The 24200-nt window shown below is 48.3% G+C and overlaps 1 protein-coding gene across 2 annotated transcripts in view; it reads left to right on the top strand.

The window, feature by feature from the left end:
• The window catches only part of tnfrsf19 (tumor necrosis factor receptor superfamily, member 19), a 107335-nt gene extending 88334 nt beyond the window's left edge, over nucleotides 1-19001 (top strand). For both annotated transcript variants that reach the window (XM_038818150.1, XM_038818151.1), the window contains exons 6-10: nucleotides 5132-5296; nucleotides 7529-7654; nucleotides 12172-12271; nucleotides 16006-16429; nucleotides 17858-19001. In XM_038818150.1, coding sequence (XP_038674078.1) covers nucleotides 5132-5296; nucleotides 7529-7654; nucleotides 12172-12271; nucleotides 16006-16429; nucleotides 17858-17869 — 827 coding nt within the window. In that variant the 3' untranslated portion in view covers nucleotides 17870-19001. The remainder of the gene's footprint in view (nucleotides 1-5131; nucleotides 5297-7528; nucleotides 7655-12171; nucleotides 12272-16005; nucleotides 16430-17857) is intronic.
• Nucleotides 19002-24200: the final 5199 nt, after the last annotated feature.

Below are 24200 nucleotides of genomic sequence, written 5' to 3'. Positions count from 1 at the left end.
CTTCCTCAAGGTATGAGATGGGGTCCCTGGCCTGGAGTCACAGTTATGTCAGTGAAGTTGGGGCAGAGACATTACCACATGTGGACCATAAAATCCATTCAACCAAAATAATGAGGTACAAACTGCAAAGTGTTACAAATTTGAAATTGTTGCATCATTCCAATTTATAGATGAGAAAAATACATAAGCATTGTCAGCCCTGAATATTAGAAATGTGTCAATGTGACTTCCGGTGGCGGCGATGCGGAGCTAAGCCGCACGTTCGGCAGCTCCCGCTTTTTTTGGACTTTAGAGCCCGCAACGGCGCTTTTTTTGACTTTTCCCCGGGGGGAAACACAGCCAGTGTGCCCAGCGGCTGGTGGATAAACTGGACTCGCAGTGGAGCGGTCCAAAAGTCAGATTTACAGCAGAGGAAGGCGAGAGGCAGAAAAAGCAAGATGGCGGCGGGCGGGGAAGCAGTGGGCGCGGGAGCAGCAGGAGCTGCTTCAGCGCTCCTTCAAGGAGCTTAAAGCTGAGATCTTGGAGCCGTTTAAGGCCTCGCTGGACAAGCTGGGGGCGACTCAGACGGCCCAGGCCGTGGAGATTCGGGAGCTGCAGCAAAAGGCTTCGGACAACGAGGATGAGCTTTTGGGCCTGGCAGTGAAAGTGGAGTCGCACGAGGCGCTGCACAAGAAATGGCTGGCGAGGATGGAGGAGATGGAGAACCGCTCCCGCCAGAAGAATCTGCGGATTTTGGGCCTCTCAGAGGGGCTGGAAGGCTCGGATCTGGGGGCCTATGTGGTCCTAATGTTGAACTCGCTGATGGGTGCAGGGTCGTTTCGTGGTCCCCTGGAGCTGGAGGGCGCCCATCGAGTGCTGCAGCAGAAGCCGGGGCCGAACGAGCCGCCCAGGGCGGTACTGGTCCGTTTTCACCGCTTGGTCGACCGGGCGTGCATGTTGAGATGGGCGAAGGAGAGGAGCAGCAGGTGGGAGAACACGGACATTAGGATTTATCAGGACTGGAGCGCGGAGGTGGTGAAGAGAAGGGCTGGCTTCAATCGAGCGAAGGGAGTGCTTCAAAGGAAGGGGGTGAAGTTTGGCCTTCTACAGCCGGCTTGCCTCTGGGTCACTTACAAGGACCGCCAGCTCTATTTTGACTCTCCGGAGGAGGCCTGGGCTTTTGTCTAGGCAGAGAACTTGGACTGGGGGGCTGGGGGAAAAATGTACTTTGTTTGGAGGCTTTGCCCTCCTGGGTATCCTGTTGTTTATATTGGCTATGTTTGCTGATTGATGTTGCCTGTTCGTTTTCGCTATTTTGGTTTTTTCGGGGTTGTTTTCTGGGCTGTTGTTTATTTACTGTGGTTTTTTTGTTTTGTCCACCGGTGGGTTGGGGAGTAGTTTGGGGTCCCGATGGGTCAGGTGTCTGTCTTTTTCCCGCGTTTTGGGTTGAGGGGCGGAGCTCGGGTTGGAAACGCGGGCTTTCTTCCCGTGCCGGAGGAATTGGGGGCGGGGCAGGCGCTGGTAGGGAGGGATTGGTGGCTGTGTTGCGTCGGGGGGGGGGGGCGGGGTCGTGCTTATGGCGGCAGTAGCTAGGGTCAGCAGAAGTCAGCTGACTCACGGAAGCACAATGTTAGGGGTAACGCAGCTAGCGGGGGGGCCCTAGCTTGGGGGGAGGGGGTGGGGGGGTTTGGGGGGGAGGAAGAAGGGGGGGGGGTACCGGGTTGTTGCTGCAGGGACTGTGAGGGAATGGATGGTGAAGGGGGGGTTGGGAGGGGGGTCTGCCGCCGTGGGGAGCGGGCGTGCGGGGTTTCCTGGGCGCATGGCGGGTTGAGGAAGAGCTATGGCTGATCGATGTAGGGGGAGGGCGATGGCCTCCCGGGTTCAGCTGGTCACATGGAACGTGAGGGTGCTGAATGGTCCGGTGAAGCGATCCCGGGTCTTGGCTCACTTGAGGGGGTTGGGAGCGGATGTGGCTATGCTCCAGGAGACGCACCTCAGGGTTACGGATCAGGTGAGGCTAAGAAAAAGTTGGGTGGGACAGGTGTTTCACTCGGGGCTTGATGCGAAGAACCGTGGGGTGGCAATTTTGGTCGGTAAGAGCCTGTCGTTCGTTGCGTCCAAAGTGGTGGCGGATAGTGTAGGTAGATATGTGATGGTGAGTGAGAGACTTCAGGGGAAGCGGGTGGTCTTGGTTAATGTTTATGCTCCCAACTGGGACGATGCGGGCTTCATGCGGCGAATGCTGGGCCTGATCCCGGACCTGGAGACAGGGGGATTGATCCTGGGTGGGGATCCGGCTCTGCATCGCTCGAAGTCCAGAACGGGCAGGAGGCCGGCAGCGGCCTCGGTGCTGAGGGGGTTCATGGATCAGATGGTTGGGGGGGTGGACCCTTGGAGGTTTTTGGAGCCGGGGGGTAGGGAGTCCTCCTTTTTCTCCCATGTTCATAAGGCGTATTCCCTGATTGATTTTTTTGTACTTAGCAGAGCGCTAATCCCGAGAGTAGTGGGAGCGGAGTATTCGGCGATAGCCATTTCTGATCATGCCCCACATTTAGTGGATCTGGAGCTGGGGGAGGGGAAGGATCAGCGCCCGCTGTGGAGGTTGGATGTGGGGCTTTTGGCAGAGGAGGAAGTGTGCGGGCGGATCCGTAGGGGCATAGAGGGGTATCTAGAAACCAATGATAACGGGGAGGTGCAAGTTGGGGTGGTTTGGGAAGCGCTAAAGGCAGTAGTCAGAGGGGAGATGATATCTATTCGGGTGCACAGGAAGAGGGGGGAGAGGGCTGAGAGGGAGAGGCTGGTGGAGGAAATGGTAAGGGTGGATAGGAGGTATGCAGGCACCCCGGAGGAGGGGCTTTTGAGGAAGCGGCGCAATCTCCCAGCGGAATTTGACATTTTAATCACCCGGAAGGCGGAGGCGCAGTGGAGGAGGGCGCAGGGGGCGGTGTATGTACGGGGAGAAGGCAAGTCGGATGTTGGCTCACCAGCTCCGGAAGCGGGAGGCAGCTAGAGAAATTGGGGGAGCCACGGATGCAGGAGGGATGGTGCAGGGTGGCAAGGACATCAATGGGGTGTTCAGATCCTTTTACGAGGGGCTGTACCGGACGGTACCCCCCAGGGAAGCAGGTGGGATGGACCGCTTTTTGGATAGGCTGGAGTTCCCAAGAGTAGGGGATGAGCGGGTGGAGGGTTTGGGGGCCCCAATCGAGGTGGAGGCGTTGGGAAGTATGCAGACAGGGAAAGCGCCGGGGCCTGACGGGTTCCCGGTGGAATTGTACAAGAAATTTTCAGATTTGCTGGGCCCTCTGCTTGTGAGGACCCTGAATGAGGCTAGGGAGGGGGGGTTCTGCCCCCAACAATGTCCAGGGCAATTATCTCTTTGCTCCTGAAGCGGGCCAAGGACCCCCTTCAGTGTGGGTCTTACAGGCCGATCTCGCTCCTTAATGTAGATGTCAAATTGTTGGCAAAGGTGCTGTCCAGGAGGGTGGAGGATGTGGTCCCGACGGTGATTCATGAGGATCAAACGGGGTTTGTAAAGGGGAGACAACTGAATGCCAATGTGCAGAGGCTCCTTAATGTCATGATGGCGCCGGCGGCTGGGGATTCAGAAATAGTGGCGTCCATGGATGCGGAGAAAGCTTTTGATAGGGTGGAGTGGAGTTACCTGTGGGAGGTGTTGCGGAGGTTTGGGTTTGGTGAGGGGTCATCAGCTGAGTGAGGTTGCTGTACAGATCCCCGGTGGCGAGTGTGGTGACGAATGGGAGGAGGTTGGCGGACTTTCGGTTTCCCGGGGGACGAGGCAGGGGTGCCCCTTGTCTCCCCTGCTCTTCGCGTTAGCGATTGAGCCCCTGGCCATGGTGCTGAGGGACTCGAAGAGTTGGAGGGGGATTGTGCGGGGGGGGGGGGGGGGGGGAAGGAACACAGGTTTTCACTGTACGCAGATGATCTGCTGTTGTATGTCGCGGATCCGGCTGAGGGGATGCCAAGGGTGCTGAAGATACTTGAGGAGTTTGGGGACTTTTTGGGCTATAAGCTCAATGTGGGGAAAAGTGAGCTGTTTGTCCTGCACCCGGGGGATCAGGAGAGGGAGATAGGTGAACTCCCATTGAAGAGGGCTGAGAGGAGTTTTAGGTATCTTGGGGTCCAGGTGGCTAGGACCTGGGGGGCCATGCATAGGCTTAACTTTTCAAGGCTGGTGGGGCAGATGGAGGAGGAGTTTAGGAGGTGGGACGCGCCACCGCTTTCGTTGGCGGGCAGGGTCCAGTCGATTAAGATGACGGTGCTCCCGAGGTTTTTGTTTATTTTCCAGTGCCTCCCCATATTGATCCCAAAGGCTTTTTTCAGACGGGTGAATAAGTCGATTCTGGGTTTCGTGTGGGCGCGGAAGGCCCCGAGAATAAGGAGGGTACTTTTGGAGCAAAGAAGGGAGGTAGGGGGCCTGGCGCTGCCCAACCTGTGTGGCTATTATTGGGCGGCGAACGTGGCGATGATTCGCAGGTGGGTGATGGGGAAGGGGAGGGTGACGCATGGAAGAGATTGGAGGTGGCGCCTGTGCGGGTATGAGTCTGGAGGCTTTGGTGACGGCCCCAGGATTCTGTTACAGTGGAGGGATACGCAGCCCCCGAGTTCGGAGGCTTGGATCAATGACATGGCTGGGTTCATCAAGTTGGAGAGGATGAAGTTTGCCCTGAGGGGGTCGGTACAGGGGTTCTTTCGGTGGTGGCAGCCCTTTCTCGACTTCCTGGCGAAGGGGTAGAGAGTGGTCTGTCTCAGCAGCAACTTGGCGGGAGGGGGTGGGTTTGGGGATGTTTAGGGGGTTTGTTTTATGCGGCGGTGGGTTTGCTATGTTGTTATTTTCTTCTTTCTTGTATTGCTGTTGGTTTTTTGTTATTATTTATTTTGGGGGGGTGAGTTATTTTCTTGTGTTGGTGTGGAAACACACCTTGTTTGTTTTAAATTGTGGGGAGAAAATTTGTTATTGAAAAACCTGAATAAAAATTATTTTTTTTAAAAGATGTGGAATGTGGACATTGCAAAGATCAGAAATTGGTATAGTTCTAACTTCTGGCTGAAGTGTGGGATTCAAGGTATTGGGATCTTGTGGTAATTTTTATTTTTCCTAACATGCCTTTTCACTTGTTCCTGTTTTTAGGCAGCACTAGAGTAAACCTGGTGAAGATCCCATCGACTGCCTCCAGCCCACGTGACACTGCATTAGCGGCGGTGATATGCAGTGCTTTGGCCATGGTTTTGCTGGCTCTCCTTATCCTGTGCGTCATCTATTGCAAGAAGCAATTTATGGAGAAAAAACCCAGTTGTAAGTTTATTTTATAACAATATTTCTGACTTTCTGACTTCCCAAAGTGGCTGAATAGATTAATGCATTTGCGAGCATGAGGAAAAGCTGTAAAGGCCAAGAAAGTCACGTGTTTAATTTCTAGTTGGTGATGAACTATCCCTGATACGGTTAGGAACACGCTAAAATTAGTATTAAAAAACACATTTGTAAAATCATCCTGGGATTTGTTTGGGCGGGGGAAGTCCCCGCGGGTAAAGGGGGGGATGCTGGAACGGAACAGTAGTGGGGGGGGGGCTGGCTTTGCCGAACCTCAGCAACTACTACTGGGCGGCTAACATAGCCATGATAAGGAAATGGATGGTGGGTACGGGGTCGGTTTGGGAGCGGGTGGAGGCTGCTTCGTGCAGGGGCACCAGCTTGGCAGCCCTGGTCACGGCTCCCCTGCCGCTCCCGCCGGCCAGGTACTCCACCAGCCCTATAGTGGTGGCGGATTTGGGGCCAATGGAGGAAGCATGCGGGGGAAGTGGGAGCGTCGGTCTGGTCCCCAATATGTGACAACCACCGATTTGTCCCGGGGAACATGGATGGTGGGTTTCGAGCGTGGCGGAAGGCGGGGGTGGGAAGGATGGGCAACTTGTTCCTGGCAGGGAGCTTCGCGAACATGAGGGCGCTGGAGGTGAAGTTCAGGCTGGCGAGGGGGAATGACTTTCGGTGCTTGCAGGTGCGGGATTTTGTATGTAGACCGGTCCTGTCCTTTCCACGCCTTCCACCAAGGGGGATCCAGGACAGGGTAATTGCCAGGGGTGAGGTAGGAGAGGGGAGAGTCTCAGATATTTATAAGGAGCTTATGGGAGCGGAGGATACAGGAACCGAGGAACTGAAACTTAAGTGGGAGGAGGAGCTTGGTGGGGAGTTGGAGGGAGGCGTATGGGTAGATACTCTGAGGAGGGTAAATGCAACCGCTACATGTGCCAGGCTCGGCCTGATTCAGTTCAAGGTGTTTCACCGGGCCCACATGACGGTGGCCCGGAAACAGCTCACCACCTTCTAAATAGACGTTACATTTTCTCAGGAAATGTGAAACCTTCCGATCTATACATATAGTTGGAGATATAAGGCAATGGCAAGTGCTCTCCAAAGGTTCAACATGCTACAACTACAGCTGGCTTGCTGTGTTCAAATGTGTTAGGATAGAAATCTCCTTTTTCTCTCAGTCTCTCATTTCAGCAAACAAGTTAACAATGCTGCGACCACCCGTAGACAGCAGTTTTATTGTACCTAGACAAATGTTGTGTATTTTAAAGATTGATTGATCTGGGAGGCAGATGACTGTCTAACACATTGATTGGATCCTGGCATGGCTAAGACTCCTAAACATAAAAAAAAGTGAAGAAGGAATGTTTTCAATTATATTACGTTAAAATCGCCTTCACGGCCGAACAAAAATCTTCATGAAGTGACCAACCCTATCAGATCAACGATGTGCAATAGTCTGGTGCAAGACATCATTGGTGTGCAGGAAGGACTGCAATAATTCATTAACTCCTTTCATTTAAAATGAGGATTGACTTTTAAATTCATTAAAAGGTGCAGGTTGGTTGTGGAATTGGGTGTGTTCATTTAACTTTTTAACCATCTACATGAAAAAATGCTTATGGTTTGATTTGGAGCAACTGGTTTGAGAAGAACGAAGTTATGGTTCACGCTGCCTTCTTCGATGATCCAAATATGAAGGAAACTGAACAAAACGATTCAGAACCCTGGCTGCATAGTGTCCTAGTTCAAAATGCACAACTGGTTTGGATGAGCGCAACTGTCTAGAATGTTCTTTGTCATGTCTGTTACAAAATGTCCTGATTTTTCAGTGATATGAATATTTATTATAGCACTACAGTGCGTTTTGGAAACATATAAAACCCAACAAGTCTCATTTTCTTCTGGTGTCCTTTAATGTTTAGGCTTTCTGGAAAAATTGGTAACAACTGGCATGCTACATGCTACTGCTACATTGTTTTAAATGAAAGGCTAAAACGACCTTTGTGTTTGTGGTTCTGTAGCCAGGATAACTTTTTCTCATAAAGACTGCCTCTGTTGCTCTGACCTGAGAAAAGTTGAGTATTTGAAAAAATATAGTGGTCACAGTCAAGAAATCAAAGACCACACAATGTACAAAACAGTTTGTGGGAATTATTAAAGTCTGTCATACTCACCATGCATCTTTTATTGTTCCTCTCTTTTCCCTCTTCAAAGGGTCAATGAGACTACAGGATACTCAGTTAAATGGGGCGGAACTGTCATCTTTTGACAGGCAGAGGATTAATCTGAGTCCACACAGGACCTGCACACACTGTCAACAAGGTCCAGCACAGACTTGCGGTAGGTATAAAGAAAGAATCCTCAGAGGACTGCTTTATTAGAGAAGACTTGTCGACACTCCCATTGTAGTTGGATGATGTGGTTTCTCCTGAGTACATCCCTTAAGTGTTTAAGACAATACACAATCACTTTTTATGTGCAACACGAGATGATTGTGTAGATAGTGGCACTGGAAAAATTGCAATTTTCATTGTGTTTGAGTGCATTGCTAACAGGAGCATAAAACATTTCCAGTCGATGAAAGAAATACAGCAGTTGTTTATTTTTCCATGATATATAAGCAAATTTAAAATAATTCTACAATCCACTGACTTGATGCCCTTGACAAGATCCTTGCTGTTCATCCACAATTAAATGCATGCCGTTTTTAGCAGTAATCGGATAAACAGTTTATCTTATTTGTAACTTGAACCAGGCCGTCTCAATTTTGTGTCCTTGTTGGTCTGATCAAGTTACTGCAGGGAGTCTGCTAATGTTTCTTCTTGGAATTGGAGGTGGAACCTATCGCTGCCTGCCTTCTCTCCTTCTTTACGGTAGCTGTTCACAGAGTAGCATTTGCAGCAGTTAAAATGATTTCTCTGCAGACGTCTCTGTGTATTTTATTGTTCTGCCCAGACAAGTATTGACAGCAGTGAGTAATCTTCGGGAGATTCTGGGTATCTTTGGATAGTTCCCCAGTAGGAAGTTCCTGACCTCAGCCGCGATGTTGGGAAGATGCCAACCAAGGGACTTGAAACTGCTTTCTCAGGGCAGGAGGAAAAATTGGAAACTGAATCATCCAGACAGGCTCTTGTGCCTCCAAGGAAATAATTACAAAGCGGCTTTCACAGGGTCCTGGGAGTAGGCCATCTGCTTGGCCCTTTTGATCATAATACAAAAGAACTGAAGGAGAGCGAGAAAACAACAAAGAGGGATTCAATAGGAACACAATGCTTGAATATCAATTCATCTGGATCAGTTGTTTAAAGATGATCAGATCTTAATATGGTACAGTTTATTAATTAATAATTTAATTAACAGGCTGATATTTTAACCGAGTATGTATATTTCTCCTGAGGCGATCTTGAAACTTCCCGCTGTCAAAAGAGTTACTGGTCTCTCAGCATGAGACTAAAACTAATAATAACTGTCCTTAAAACAACTGTGCGTTGTTACTGAGATCAAACAAAGATCTTTTTATAACGGAAGAAATTGTTGGAATATTAACCATAGGATTTGCCAAGATTTTTTATTTATCTTATAAAAATATAGCTCACTACAATGTTGACCCAAATGTGACAACATATAGAACATAGAACATAGAACAGTACAGCACAGAACAGGCCCTTCGGCCCTCGATGTTGTGCCGAGCAATGATCACCCTACTTAAACCCACGTAACCCGTATACCCGTAACCCAACAATCCCCCCATTAACCTTACACTACGGGCAATTTAGCATGGCCAATCCACCTAACCCGCACATCTTTGGACTGTGGGAGGAAACCGGAGCACCCGGAGGAAACCCACGCACACACGGGGAGGACGTGCAGACTCCACACAGACAGTGACCCAGCCGGGAATTGAACCTGGGACCCCTTTAGAAATTCCCAGGGTCTGAAATTATAATCCCTTTCGGGGACTGGCAGCATAGGACAAATGGACACAGAGGGAGCAGAATAAAGGCCCAGATCTTGGATACAAGTCAAGATGTGCGCCGGGACCTGAGGAAGTGATGACATATTTACTTCCATAGGAACTACCTGGGGAGGTTGAACTCTTTGACTGTCTCTGTCACTGATTTGGAGTGGAGGTCTTTGGAGCGATCCGATGTACTGAACTAAATAATTACCCAGGAAATATTAAACCGGAAAAGCCTAGTTTATAGATACTGGGTACTTCCAGAACTGAGCCCCCAACTCCTCCCTTAAACCTCTGACTACTCCTCAAACCTCTGACTCCTCCTCTAACCTCTGACTCCTCTCCTAACCTCTGAATCCTCCCCTAACCTCTGACTCCTCTCCTAACCTCTGACTCCTCCTCTAACCTCTGACTACTCCTCAAACCTCTGACTCCTCCCTTAACCTCCGACTCCCCCTTAACCTCCGACTCCCCCTAACCTCTGACTCCTCTCCTAACCTCTGACTCCTCCCCTAACCTTTGACTCCTCCCCTTAACTCCAACTACTTCCCTAACCTCCGACTCCTCCCCAAACCTCCGAGTACGCCCCTAACCTCCGTCTATTTTGTAAACTGTGGACTACTCCCCTCAGTTCCAACTCTTGCCTCAAACCTCCGACTACTTCTCTGACCACTGACTCCTTCCCTAACTAAAGACTACTCCTCCGGTCAGTCCCCAGACAAGCCTCCCAACCATGTGACTACCCCATTGACCCACAGCCCACACATCCTGACCACCCGACTACACTTGAAACTCCCCCCCCCCCCGCCCCGACGACCCCACTGACAGCTCGACCACCATATTACACATGACACCCTGACTTCATCTTTGGCCCAGTGACTCCTCCCAACCAGGCTACATTCCCGGCCACCTGACTACCAGCCCCAACCAAATCCGACTACCCCTCGACCCACGTGCCACCCAACCCATCTGCTACCTCACCCACCTGTAGTTCTACACACTTGCCACCCGACCCACCTGCCACTCTATCCACCTGCCACTTCACCCATCTATCAGCCCACCCAGCTGCCAATCCACCCACCAACAACTCTATCCACCTACCGCCCCACCCTCCTAACATTTCAATCACCCCACCCACCTACCACCCTGTCACCCAACCACCTCCCACACTACCCACTTATTTCACCCACCCTACCAACCTCCTCATTCACTCATCCACGAACATTCACCTGGAGCTTTAAACTTACCATACAACAGCTAGTGCTGCAAAAATGGGCATGTCCTATCTACCCGCGACTCTGCTGCAATCTAGTGCAGTTCTCCGAGTGACACTGCACTCACCGTTTCTAGGAAAGCTTGACTCGGAGGACCTGGCAAGAGATGAGTCGCGTCGAGGTGTTGAAAAGTTTGAGCCGAGCAACAATCCGACAATATTGCCGCCCCGCAGAAGATCTGGGCCATTGATATCTTGATCCCTGCACTAGAACCATATTTTGGACAAGCATTGAACAAAAGTGCTGTGCTTCTCCATGATGTAGTATCCATGTGTAGGGTGATCTCAACATCCTGGGGATCACCATTGAGCGGAAACTGAACTGGGCCAGCCATATAAATATTGTTTTAGAGGCCGCAAATTCTGCAGGAAGTAACTCATCTCCTGATTCCCCAAAGCCTGTCCACCATTTCCAAGGTACAAGTCAGGAGTGAAATGGAATACTCTCCACTTGCCAGCTGGCATGGTTAAGTGTGCTTGTCCTTTTTGATTAAGATGGAATGTGAATCTTGCTACCAAGGCCATCACATGTTGTTGATTCCTAATTGCCTTTCAGAAGGTGATGGTGAGCCGCCTTCTTGACCTGTGGCAGTCCCATCTGGTGTAGGTACGCCCACAATTCTTTCGGAAAGAACAGTGATACAGTGCCAGGTCAGGATGATGTGTGGCTCGGAGGGGATTTTCAGATGATGGTGTTGAGCTTCTTGACTGTTGTGGGAGCTGCACTCATCCAAGTTCATATGATAAATAGGATCATTGTTTGATCCAGTTAAAATCAAAAGTAGTATACATTTAATTTTGGACAAATACCCGGCGCGGGATTCACCGTTCCCGGCGATCGGGAAGAAATTCCCTTTTTACGCTGGAATCGGGGGCGGCACCTGTTTTTGCGTGGTCCGCCCCCTACAAAACAGCATCATCGAGGAGCGCGCCACATGCTGTTGGAACGGCCTCAGGACGTCACCTGAAGGCCCTCCCCCGATGCTCCACCCCCGTTGGGTCAGCGGTCGGGAACCCGGCGTGGCGGCTGCAGACTGTGTCCAATGCCGCCAACAGTCAGGCGGGAGCTGTGCTGCTGGCCGAGGGAGCTTCGGCGAGGGCTGGGGAGACTGGTAGGGAAGGACAGGGAGTGGCAATGGGGTGTCCAGGGGGGCACTATCTGGCAGATCGGGTCCCTGCACGGCCGGCGCCATGTTGTACGGCGCAACCATTGCAAGCCATTGCCGTGTGCATGCACAGCCATGGACCCGGCAATTCTCCGGTCGATTTTCTCGTGGAGGGCGGGCGTTTTACGTGGCGCGGTGCATTCCCTCCCCCCACCCAGCACAAAAGTGGGAGGTGTCAGCGAGTAGCTGGCTTACTGTTAGTAAATCTGACACCCCTAAGAGTGGAACTCAGCTGTGTGTATGAAGTGACAAGTGGCAGCAATTGTGAGAATAAAATAATTAATTTTAGCTCAGACTTCACACCCTTCACACTCAAAACATTTAGGAAAGATTGGAGAGTAAAAATGTTAAATATAGTCTTGGCTTCTTTAATTAAGGATAATTGTTATCTCCATCTATCTAAAACTGTCCATTCCCTCTGTGTTTAATAACTGCAGTGATGGTATTTTCTTTCCCTTAGGGCCTGTTCACCTGGTCCCGTCATGTTGCTTCGATGATACTTGCAGTCTGGAGTACAGTAGTGAGAGCTCCTACCCATCTGGATCTGTGAACAGTAAAAGGTATGAGATGCATGTAAGGACACTGAGGGACGTGAGAATGGAAATTGAGGAGGCACCGGCCATAATTTTCCAGTCTTCCTTAGACATAGGAGTGGTGCCAGAAGAATGGCGAATTGCAAATGTTATATCTTTGTTCAAAAAAGGCTGCAAAGATAAGTCCAGCAACTACAGGCCAGTCAGTTTAGCGGGGTGCATGACTGCCTGGCACGCCGCGGCAATGGTGCTCTCTGCCCGTCCACCCGACCCGACAGCCCACCTCCTGGCCACCCCCCGCTACTACCCTCAGCCCTGGCAGAAACCCCCCCCGGCCATCGGCACAACTGTCAGCAAACTTGGGTGATGTTGGACATTTCCGTACCACCTCTCTCTCCCCCACAGCAGCCACAACACTGGTTTCATGATTTTTAAAAGCACAAGTGAAACTCGTTACCGGGAATTCGGCCCATCGGAGGTAGAGAATCGCAGAGGCTTCGGAGACTAGCGAGTCGGGCCCACTAATGATATGCAAATGGTGTTTACTGTGCGTGCATTCTGTAATGCATTGATGCGCTATTGAGGCGACAGAGAATTGCGATTTCGCGTGAAATCGGCGCCCGTCGCGATTTTCAGCGTCGGAACAATTTTCCGCCCAATCACGTTTCGCTATTCCGCCATTGGCCAATGGAGAATCCCGCCCATGGTCTTTCCCTCCATCAAGGTCAATGGAGAAACCCGCCCAAACGTGGAACATTACCTATACCTGGGAGCCACCTCTCCGCTAAGGCTGACATCGATGCAGAGATCCAACATCGTATCCAATCCACGAGCGCCTTCTTCAGACTCCTAAGGATGAGAGTCTTTGATCAACAGGATATCCGTTCTGACACCAACATCCTCAAGTACAAGGCAGTCATCCACCCAACTCTTCTATACCGCTCAGAAACTTGGAATACATACAGACGCCACCTCAATGGCCCTGGAGAGGTACCATCAATGCTGTCTGGGACAGATTTGCCACATCAGATGGGAGGACGGGTGTATTAACAGAGTCTTTGAAGATGCCAAGAGCACTAGCATTAAGGCCATGAAACCAACTTCGCTGGGCTGGCCATGTACTTAGAATGTCAGAGTCCTGACTGCCAAAGCAAATCTTCTTTGCCCAGCTCAAGGAAGGCTTCTGTACAAGAGAAGGACAAGAGAAGCGCTTCAAGACACCCTGCAGGCTTACCTCAAGAAATGCAACAGAGACATCAACACCTGGGAGATTCTTTCTCAGAAGAGACCTATTTGGAGGAACCTCCTGATTGAAGAGACAGAATTCTTCAAGGGCATCTGGCAGAAAGAGGATGCCTGGATAAGGGGTCTGGGAAAGAAATACCAGCGATCTAGAATCCAAGAGTCAATCCCACCTCCAGGAAACACCTGTCAAGTGTGCGGTCGAAGATGCGGCTCTAGGATCAGGCTCATCAGCCATGAAAGGACACATGGAACCCATGACCAGTAGCGTGGAGTTTCTTAGGTGGACAATCATACTCGTTAGCGAGTGATCGACGAAGAAGATTGAAACACACATTAGTGGATCAAGTTGGATCCCTGGAATTATTGTCTCTGAGACCGAACCCTTATCGTACCAAGTAGACATGGAGGGATGGATCATTCGTAAACACATGGACCTCTTGAGGAGTAGAGAGATGCTCCATAGTTAGGGTTGCCATCAAGAAATGATTTTGATGGGTGGGTTGATTTCATATTATTTGTAAGGGGCGGATGCCCCACTTTGTTTTGTTTTGTTTGTTAATTTTTTTAGTTGGCTAGAGGGTCAAGTTGTTTTTGTTGTTATATTGCTTTGTTCTATTTGCAATATTTTCTCTTTTGTAGTGTTTTGTAAAAATTATTGAAAAATCTGGAATAAAAACATTTAAAAAAAAGAAATGATTTTGAATCCTTAAGCACCAAAATACCTGATCGACCTGTTGTAGAAATTACTTAGGTCTCCATGGAAGCAAATAGTGATGAATCCCCTATGCTGTTCTTGTGGTTCCTGTTAATGTCAATCCTGTGGAATTATCTCAGGCAACAGAATTACGCCGCTCTACAAGAAACAGCAAACCCCTTCAAATGCTCGATTTCTAATTGTACAACTCATGTTAGTTAGTATTTAGGATGGATGAATTGGTTATTGAAGATTGTATAAAAGAGTTAAAGGGGGAGAGATGTGATGATTGTCCCTTTAAGGGTAACACAGTAAAAGTAAAGTTGCCATTGTCCAAGATGACCATAGGCTGCTTTCCCCTTTGAAGGTGGTGATTTAACCTGAGGATCACCACACCTCAGGCAAGGGGCAAGGTTGAAAAGGGAGGCCTTCATGAATAACCTCATGGTATGGGGATTGAACCCACGCGATTGGCCTCGCTCTGCATCACAAATCAGCTATCCCGCCAACTGAGCTAAACCAGGCCCCTAAGCAGAGATGGGTCACCTGGCCTGGGGGACCAATGGAGACGCAGAGTGGGCAATTACTTAAGGGGGTGGAGTCCTCTTGGGCAAAGAGACATTTTGGGTGCTTGCTGCAGCCATGTGACTGCTGAACAATTCTTATTAATGAATACCTTTTGTGTTCACTGATGGAGTTTCTGAAAGTCCATTTTTACACTGCTTGATCCTATATTTTGAAAAGCATGCCATAGAAACTCCTTACGTGGTACTCAACTTGACACATCAGCCATCTTAATAGATAATAAAAACAGAAAATTCTAGAAATATTCAGCAGGTCTGGCAGTATCTATGGAGAGAGAAATAAGGATTAACATTACAAGTCCCTGTGACTTGTCTTCAGAACCATCCCTTTAATAGTCCTCGTTCTATCCTGTTCCTGGATTGAGGCTGGTAAATCTCTTTTAATTTAGATGTCTGAGGAGATGAAATTAATCTTCATCGCTCATGCAAAATGGGGATAATGAATCAGCTTGTCCAATGTGCCTGTTTGTTAATCTAAACAATATCAAGTGGACTATATTGTGGGCTGCTGGATCTCTATCTCCCAGGGGCTGGTTTAGCTCACTGGGCTAAATCGCTGGCTTTTAAAGCAGACCAAGCAGGCCAGCAGCACGGTTCGATTCCCGTACCAGCCTCCCCGGACAGGTGCCGGAATGTGGCGACTAGGGGCTTTTCACAGTAACTTCATTGAAGCCTACTCGTGACAATAAGCGATTTTCATTTCATTTTTTCATTTTCATTTGCACGACACCTGCAGACCAACTTCACTCACCGACAGTATCATCTATCAAACTGGGCTGGATTTGAACTTCTGTCCCATAGCTGAAAGGACAGTTGGCTGGCCGACCAGAGTACCTGATATTGCACTGAGCAAACAGGTAGAATTTTCATAAGAGGTTTTAGACATTGTAACTTTGATTCTATCGTACCTGATGAGTAAACATCCGCCAACAAGATACCCCAAATTCAATATTAACATCTCATGACAATTGATGCAACTCCAAAGTCACTGACAGCATGAGTTCCTTTTATAAATGATGCATGGCTCATGAAATTGACGATTTGTATCCAGTTACATATTTGTGTAATACCTTCATCTCACATACACTTGTGATATTATAGCATGAATATTGGAATACTCTCATATGGTACCATGGAGTCATTGATTGCAACCACACTGTATAACACGAGTTGAACAGCATACCGTTAGCATTTATCATTCTGTATGTTAACTCGAATACACTTTCTGTCACACACAGGAACATGGAATGTGGTGGAGAAATGCTGCCTTCTCTCCGCGATGTCTTTACACCCTCTTTTGGTGGAGATGCCTCAGAAGCCTGGCCTCTAATGGGAGACTCTGCCTGCAGTGATGTTGGCTCTTTTTGTGAATCACTTAACCCATCAAACACTGAGGCTTCACCAGAGGACGATACTGCCTTTAGCTCACAGTCGGAAATCCCAAAAATCCCATTTGCAGATGATACATGCCCAAGGCAGGAGGATCAACCTGAATCTGTTTGTCTACAATCCCTTTCGGTGGAGGTTGTTGGAGCTACAGTAGCACTCGAAAAGCAAGAGGATGCAGTAGACCTAGGACATCTTCCATCATTAAACAATGGAGGCCAAGATCAGCACCAAATGGAGAACAGTGCTGAGCAAATTTCAAATGAAGATGTTGGGGTAAGGCATAACACTCAAACACTCCTTTATCTGTACTATTTCACTGGAATCTTAGACCTCACTCTGTTAACTAATACTGATAGACAGCAAGGGCTTGATTTTCATTGAGGATATAGGAAGGTTAAGGCCAACCCAGTAGACTCATGTCCTTTAAAAAGACTAATGAGTTCTTCGAAGATCTAACAAGCCAAGTGGATAATGGGGATCCTGTAGATGTAATATATTTGGACTTCCAGAAGGCATTTGATAAGGTGCCGCACAAAAGGTAAGATCACATGGGGTTACGGTTAATTTATTAGCTTGGATAGAAGACAGGCTAACCGACAGAAGGCAGGCAGTCGGGATAAATGGATTTTTATCTGTTTGGCAAGAAGTAAATAGTGTGGTGCCACAGGATTTGGTCCTCTGGCCCCAACTATTCACAATATATATTATGACGGACGCAGGGATGGAAGGTACTATAGCCAAATTTGCAATGACATGAAAATAGGTGGGATAGTAAGTTGCAATGAGGAACTAGAAAACTTACAAATGCATAAAGGTAGGCTAGGTGAGTGAGCCAAAATTTGGCAGATGTTTATCGTGGATAAATGTGAGGTTATTCATTTGGTCTGAAAAATAGAAAGGCAACCTATTATCTAAATGGAGAGACACTTCGGAGTGCTTTGGTGCAGAGCGATCTGGGTGGCCTCGTGGAAAACTAGTTATGCAGGTACAGCAGGCAATAAGGAAGGCAAATTGAATTTTGCCACTTATATCTAAAGGAATAGAGTATAAAAGTGGGGAAGTGTTGCTGCAACTATTCAAGATATTGGTGAGACCGCACCTGGAGTACTGTGTACAGCTTTGGTCTCCTTATTTGGGGAGGGATGTAGTTGCATTGGAGGCAGTTTGAAGGAGATTCACCAGATGGCATTGAGTGAATTGCTCCTGCAGAGAACCAGCACAGACACGACGTGTCGAGTGGCCTCTGTGCTGTAACCATTCTATCAATTGGCTCGTGCTTTGCCAATTACAGACAGTTCAAATTCAAAATAACTGAATAGCTTTGTTCAGATTTTCACTAAAGTTCATTCACAATCCTGAGGTTAGCCCACCACACCCTACCTAGAAGGTTGAAGTTTGTAACCACAGATGTGTAAGACCTTAGAGTGGCTTACCAATATAAATGATTATTATAGGGTAGCATTGTTGTGGACGCTTTAAAAGTGATAAATGTGTTCCTTTTTAATTACCAGCATATCAAAAAGGTATTTCTGTCCAATAATGTCAGATTAAATATGCGGGTACTGGTGTTGGAATAAATAAGGACTTTTTTACTGGTTTGATTGTTGTGCTAAAAGAGTTAGTCATTAATTTTCTCCAAAATGTCAGTGAAATCCATTTTCGGTTTGATCCTTTGTATTGACTGTAATTTTCTGTTTCCAGAATTTTGCCTAGAACCTATCTTGATGGTGCCAGAGGAATGTATCTGTTTCTCTGTTGACTCCGACAAGCTAAAGGCACATCCTGCTGAGGCCTGACATTTCAGAATCTTACAGTTTTCCCAGATGAACTATGGCAAATTGTGTGCTACATCAATTGGTCTGCATTCATCGCAGACAGTAACCACATCCAAGTGAATCTATGCTTCATTTTAAGCAGCAGCCTATTTCTACCACTTGTGATTTACTATTTGCTTTTTTTGTATGAAATATTTGGCACCTTGTTTAAAGACCTTGGGAGGAATGTTTACTACTGGAAAGGTGGCAATGAAGAACTCTGTCAAAACGTCATTATGCTCAAACTGCTAAAGGGTTCCTGAAGATAAAGGATGACAGAGATCCATGGTTCAGACAGCAACCAGTGCGATAAAGCTCTCGTTGTGGTTGGCTCTTACATGTGAAATTGAAGCATTAACAACCGTAGCCATAGACACTGCCTGAGGAAGATTGTGGGAGGTGGTATTCCACAGAAATGATTTTAATTCATTAGGTATCCAACTATAAATCTTTGTTATTAAAGCTTTAGAAAATGCAGTTATACACTTTAATGTGTTTTTTTAGAAAATTGCCACTGTATATTGCAGAGAATGATTTTTTTTAAGTATTAATAATTATAAATGAAGACGGTACCCATTTATATTGTGTTCCACCTCTACTATTGTACTATTGTATTACTTCAGTGTGTCAACAAAAAACTGTTACTATTACCGATGTGTTGATCATTCTCTTTGCTGAGGGAAGCTAGATTGGTCTAGCTGGTAGTGCACTAAATATTGGAACAATTTGGAGGTGGAATTGTATGACTTCCGTTTTTACATGTTAGTGCATGCTATGAGTGGCCAGAAGATATGTTTGCTCATCATACAATGTTCCAATTCTCGTCAAAGGGTTTGATAACTTTCAGTTGGATCATTTCATTTGAGAGATTATTACATTGTTTATTGATAATAAAGGTTGAGCTTCGGTGCTCATTTACAATTTATTAAAAAAGTTGGTTAACAGCACATCTGAGTAGAGTAGATTGCAAGGTATCCTTCTTTAACTAATGGTTATAAACACAATAAACTACGGGAAATCACATACTACAATCCTGTCTCTCTTGTCCATCATTAAAGTGACATTGTTCCCTGAATAATGGATCCATACGGCACAGTTATCTCGATATAAGCAGCTTGGATTTATATTTATCCCAAATGACCACTCACTGTCTCGATGCCCGCGTCTGGTGGAACATTCTGTCAGCAGTGGTACCAAATTAATTTGTAGAAAAATGTGGGCTGAGGTAACTGGAGCATTTAGGAGTCTCAAAATGCAATCAGACACTTTGGATATGCAATCTTAAAGTTAGAATTCCACTAGAGATAAACAGTGGGGAAAGAAAGAACTACCATTTTTATATAGTCTTTCACAGTCAAAGGAGATCAGAAAACGCCATATCACTGATGAATATTTTGAATCATAGAATCCCTACAGTGCGCAAGGAAAGGCATCCAGCCCATTGAGTCTGCACCGACCGACTGAAAGAGCACCTACCTAGGCCTGCACTATCCTGCAAGCCCACCTACCTGCAAGCCTACTCTGCACATCTTGGGATTAAGGGTCAATTTATCAAGGAAACTGGAGAAAACCCAACGCAGACGTGGGGAGAATGTGCAAACTCCACACAGAGTCACCCAAGGCTAGAATTGAACCTGGGTCCTTGGCACTGTGATTCAACAGTACTAACCACTGTGCCACCAGTTGCTGTTGCTGAGTAGGCAGCAGCCAGTTTGAACACTGCAAATTTCAGGAAGGAGTTAAATGACTATTTCTATCTGTTTTGGCAGAGGTATAAATATTAAGTCAAAGAATTCTCTTGCTCTTCTTCCCATGGCATCCTGTAGATCAAAAAGTGGCAGATAAAGTCTAGGGTTTCACACCTTGTCAGAGATGGTACTTCAAACAGTGCAGCACTCCCTTGGCACTGCACTGAAAAGTCAGCCGGCATTATGTGCTCAAGTCTTAGAATGCATTTAAATCCATGGGCGGGATTCTCCGACCCCCTCCGCCGGGTCGCTGAATCGCCGGGGGCTGGCGCAAATCCTGCCCCCGCCGTGTCCCGAATTCTCCGGCACCGGAGATTCGGTGGGGACGGGAATCACTCCGCGCCGGTCAGTGTGCCCCCCGGGCGATTCTCCAGCCCGTGGTGGGCAGAAGTCCTGCCACTGTCATGCTTCTCCCGCCAGCGTGGATCAAACCACCTACCTTACCGGCGGCACGGGCGGGTTCCGGTGTCCTGGGGGTTGCAGGGCGATCTGGCCCCGGGGGGTGCCCCCATGGTGGCCTGGCCCCCGATCGGCGGGCGGGCCTGTGCCGTGGGGGCACTCTTTTCCTTCCGCCTTCGCCATAGTCTTCACCATGGTGGAGGCGGAAGTGACCCCCTCCCCTGCGCATGCGTGGGGATGACATCAGCAGCCGCTGACGCTGCGGCGCATGCGCGGACTTCCGCCGGCCGGCGAAGTCCCTTCGGCCCAGGCTGGCATGGTGCCAAAGGCCTTCCATGCCAGCCAGCGGAGTGCCAACCACTCCGGCGCGGGCCTAACCCCTCAATGTTAGGGCTTGGCCCCTAAAGGTGCGGAGACCTCCGCACCTCTGGGGCGGCCCGACGCCGGAGTGGTTCATGCCACTCCATCACGCCGGGACCCCCCCCCCCCGCCCCACCGGGTAGGGGAGATTCCCAGCCCATATCTTTTTGAATTCTAGAGGCAAGAGAACTATCACTGAGACAAATTGACTTAGTAATAAGCAAAATGCTGCGGATGCTGGAATCTGAAACAAGAGCAGAGGATGCTGGAAAAACCTAGCATGTCTGCCGGGATCTATTAGGAGAAAAGCAGAGTTAATGTTTCGAGTCCTAAGACTCTTCATTAGAACTGAAGAGAGAGAGAATGGCCAGGGTCCTCCAGGGCCACCCACTAACTGCGGGATTCACAATAGGGCACTACATTCTGCGTCAGGGCAAAATTGGGATTTGTGCTGGAGGTCAGGCCTATCCTAAGTCTCCCGGCCTGCCCCGCCGGCCAGAACGCCCCGCGCTGGCGGGAACGTGCGATGTGTGGGTATGGAAGCCCAATTGAACTGTGTTGCTCCCCTCCCTCCACCAGACAGGAGTATGATTTGGTGCAAGTATTTAAAAATGGGTTAAGGAAGAACTACCACTCCACCCTGGAGGCAATTGTAGAGAGGGTACTCACACACTTGCCACCCCTCAGACTGCTAACCACTAGGTTGGCCTGAACAGGGGGAAATGAGGTGGTGGACTGAAAGTGGGGGGGGGGGGGGGGGGGGGGGGGGGGCTGCTGAAGGGGGAACTGGCCACTCACTGTCCAGTCTCAGTTATGGTGAATGGCCACACACATAAAACCAACAGTCAATGGTTGTAGTCAATGGGGAGACAATTTAAAGTTAGTTATAGAAAGGGAGTAGCAGAGTCTTTGAAGCAAATACCTGTTCTGTCAGGTGGGAATACCTTGCTGAGGGGAGATAAGGAAAACCTATGTTTTGAATCCTCATGAAGGCTGTAGATTGTTGTGGCACTGTAACTGAGTGTTCCCAGCTGCTGAGTATAGCCTGCAACTCGGCAGATTTGGTAAATATGTACACACTGCTGCTTCAAAGCTTTCCTTTAGATAATTATTGGCAAAGGATCAGTGAACTGCATTTTCTTCCACAGCTAGGAAATTTATCAGTGTTAGAAAAATGTACTGCTCGTCTGAATCACATTTTTCCCAGAATGAATGAGGGGGTGGGGGAGGAGAAAGCATCATCCAGCAGTTCTACAGTTTATGAAATAATGCAACAGAATTAGCTGCAAAGTACAAAATGGTGGACGGTGACCAAATGTACTTCGGATTCCACTATGTGCTGTATCGTGGAATGAACCATCTCACTAGAAAATGTTTCGAAGAATGACAAAAGCTATATAAACCTTTATGTTTTAACTGAGCACTCCTACATGCCAGAAAGTCACTCAGTAACTTGTGCAAATGGTTGCAATATGCACAGTTGTCAAATTATTGAAGAAAAACTCCAAACGAATGCTGATACTATCTACAGTCTGTGTGATCCAGAATGTGAAATCTGAAAGTTCACCAATGCTTAGCATTTGAAACCATTTTCCGTCAGAGTGATAAGTCTGAATTTTAGTGATTATGGGTTGGACTTTCATACTCAAGTTGCGTAGTGGGAGCAGGCAAAATTCCCAGCTTTGCTCACCCACTTCAGAATAAGATGCCCGTGAGGACAGGATTGTCATTGTGGGGGGGGGGGGGGGGGGGGGGGTTGCAATGTGTGTGCTGTAGTCAGGCCGCCTGGCACAGGACTGTTTAAAAGGCACACCTCGTCGTTGTGGGCATCTTCCCAGTTATAAGCAAAACAAAGATCCTTTGGGCCTCACACCCCTCATCCCCCACAGACTCTCCATGCGCCATCCATGTACCTTATTTCCTCATTCTGTCCGTGCCATGGTATTCCCCCACTCGTCCAAATCTATCCCTGCATGACTCCATTCCAATATATGTCTCCCAAAAGGGCAGCAAGATAGCACAGTGGTCAGCACAGTCGCTTCACAGCTCCAGGGCCCCAGCTTTGATTCCCGGCTTGGGTCACTGTGTAGAGTCTGCACGTTCTCCCTGTGTTTGCGTGAGTTTCCTTCAGGTGCTCTGGTTTCCTCCCACAGTCCAAAGATGTGCAGTTTAGGTGGATTGGCCATGCTAAATTGCCCTGAGTGTCCAAAAAAAGGTTAGGTGGGGTTACTGGGTTATGGGATAGGGTGGAGACGTGGGCTTAAGTAGGGTGCTCTTTCTGTCTAAGGGCCGGTGCAGGCTTGATGGGCTGAATGGCCTTCTGCACTGTAAATGTTATGATGATTCTATGGCACTTCTATCCCTATTCACCCACTATACATGATAGAACTAATGAATCCTATAGTGGCATTAGGATGTGTACTTTCCACGTAGAAAAACTACAGCCTAACAAAAATTCTAATCATCCACTCCTTTTAAAGTATCAATAGCAGAAACTACACGTACTTGAAACCTCTACCTTGTGTAAATGAACATTGTGAAAATTGACAACATAGATCAGAGAACCAGAGCTGTCAATTAAGCAATGTTATCCTCCAAACAAGAATAGTGTGCTCCAGAATGAGAAATATTCAATAGTAACTAAGTCACCTCATTGTCATAGTCACCAACTCCACTATTGATACTCCTGCATCAACTGAGGATGACTGGCGAGGGAACCATTTTGTTCAAGAGGTTTGTGTGGGAACACATAACAACAAATGGCAGCATGCAGAGCAGTGAGAAGATGAAGGAAATCAACATGCAACCTCGAGCCACACACACGTAACCCTTTTTAATATAAATTTGGAGTACCCAATTTTTTTTTCCAATTTAGTGTGGCCAATCCACCTAACCTGCACATCTTTGGGTTGTGGGGGTGAAACCCACGCAAATACGGAGAGAATGTGCAAACTCCACACAGTGAATCAGATCCGGGATTCGAACCTGGGTCCTCAGCGCAGTAGTCCCAGTGTGCCACGTGCTGCCCCCCCCCCATACGTAACCCTAACCCCGGAGGGCAGCCAAACCCCCACCCTGCACCGCATGTCGGCACCCATACCGGCCGCCATGGCCGAGTGTGTGGGGGGGTGCTATGTGTGAGGGGTCTGTGGAGGGAGTTCCTTTAGGTAGGGAGTTCCTGTGGGTGTCCCCTCTTACGGGGGTCCCTGTGAGGCATCCCCCTATTACAGAGGTCCTGTGGGGGGTTCCCCCTATTACAGGGTTTCCCCAATTGCACGGGTCTCTGTGGGAAATTTCCCTATTACAGGGGTCCGGGGGGCAGGTCAGGTCACCCCAATACTTGGGGATAGTGGTGGGCACAAAGACAATGCAGGGTTGGGGGCTACTGTATGGTATTGGATGGGTTGGGCCAATTTGCGGGGGGAGGGGGGATGGTGGCCGGCCGCGGGACCTCGCTATCGGGTCGCCTGTTCAAGATGGCAGCCCAAAAGCAAAATTCCTGGGAATCCCTTTTATTCCACGCTATGCATAAATTTGCATGATGTGGAACACTGAATTTCATCCCCCTTTAATTTGTATGTTTGTATGTTTTAAGTTGTATGTTTGTATGCTTATCTTCGAGTTGGGTTTACAGCATCAAGGTGGAAAGCTTGAGATTGGAAATGTCCTGCCTCGGTAGATCCTTTAAAAGGGCCCTGCCTGCCATGTTTTCATTTTTGGGAG

Source organism: Scyliorhinus canicula, chromosome 14 (assembly GCF_902713615.1).
Source record: "Scyliorhinus canicula chromosome 14, sScyCan1.1, whole genome shotgun sequence".
NCBI classification, from domain to species: domain Eukaryota; kingdom Metazoa; phylum Chordata; class Chondrichthyes; order Carcharhiniformes; family Scyliorhinidae; genus Scyliorhinus; species Scyliorhinus canicula.
The sequence above is the reverse complement of the archived record's forward strand: the minus strand, read 5'-3'. Positions and strand labels throughout refer to the sequence as shown.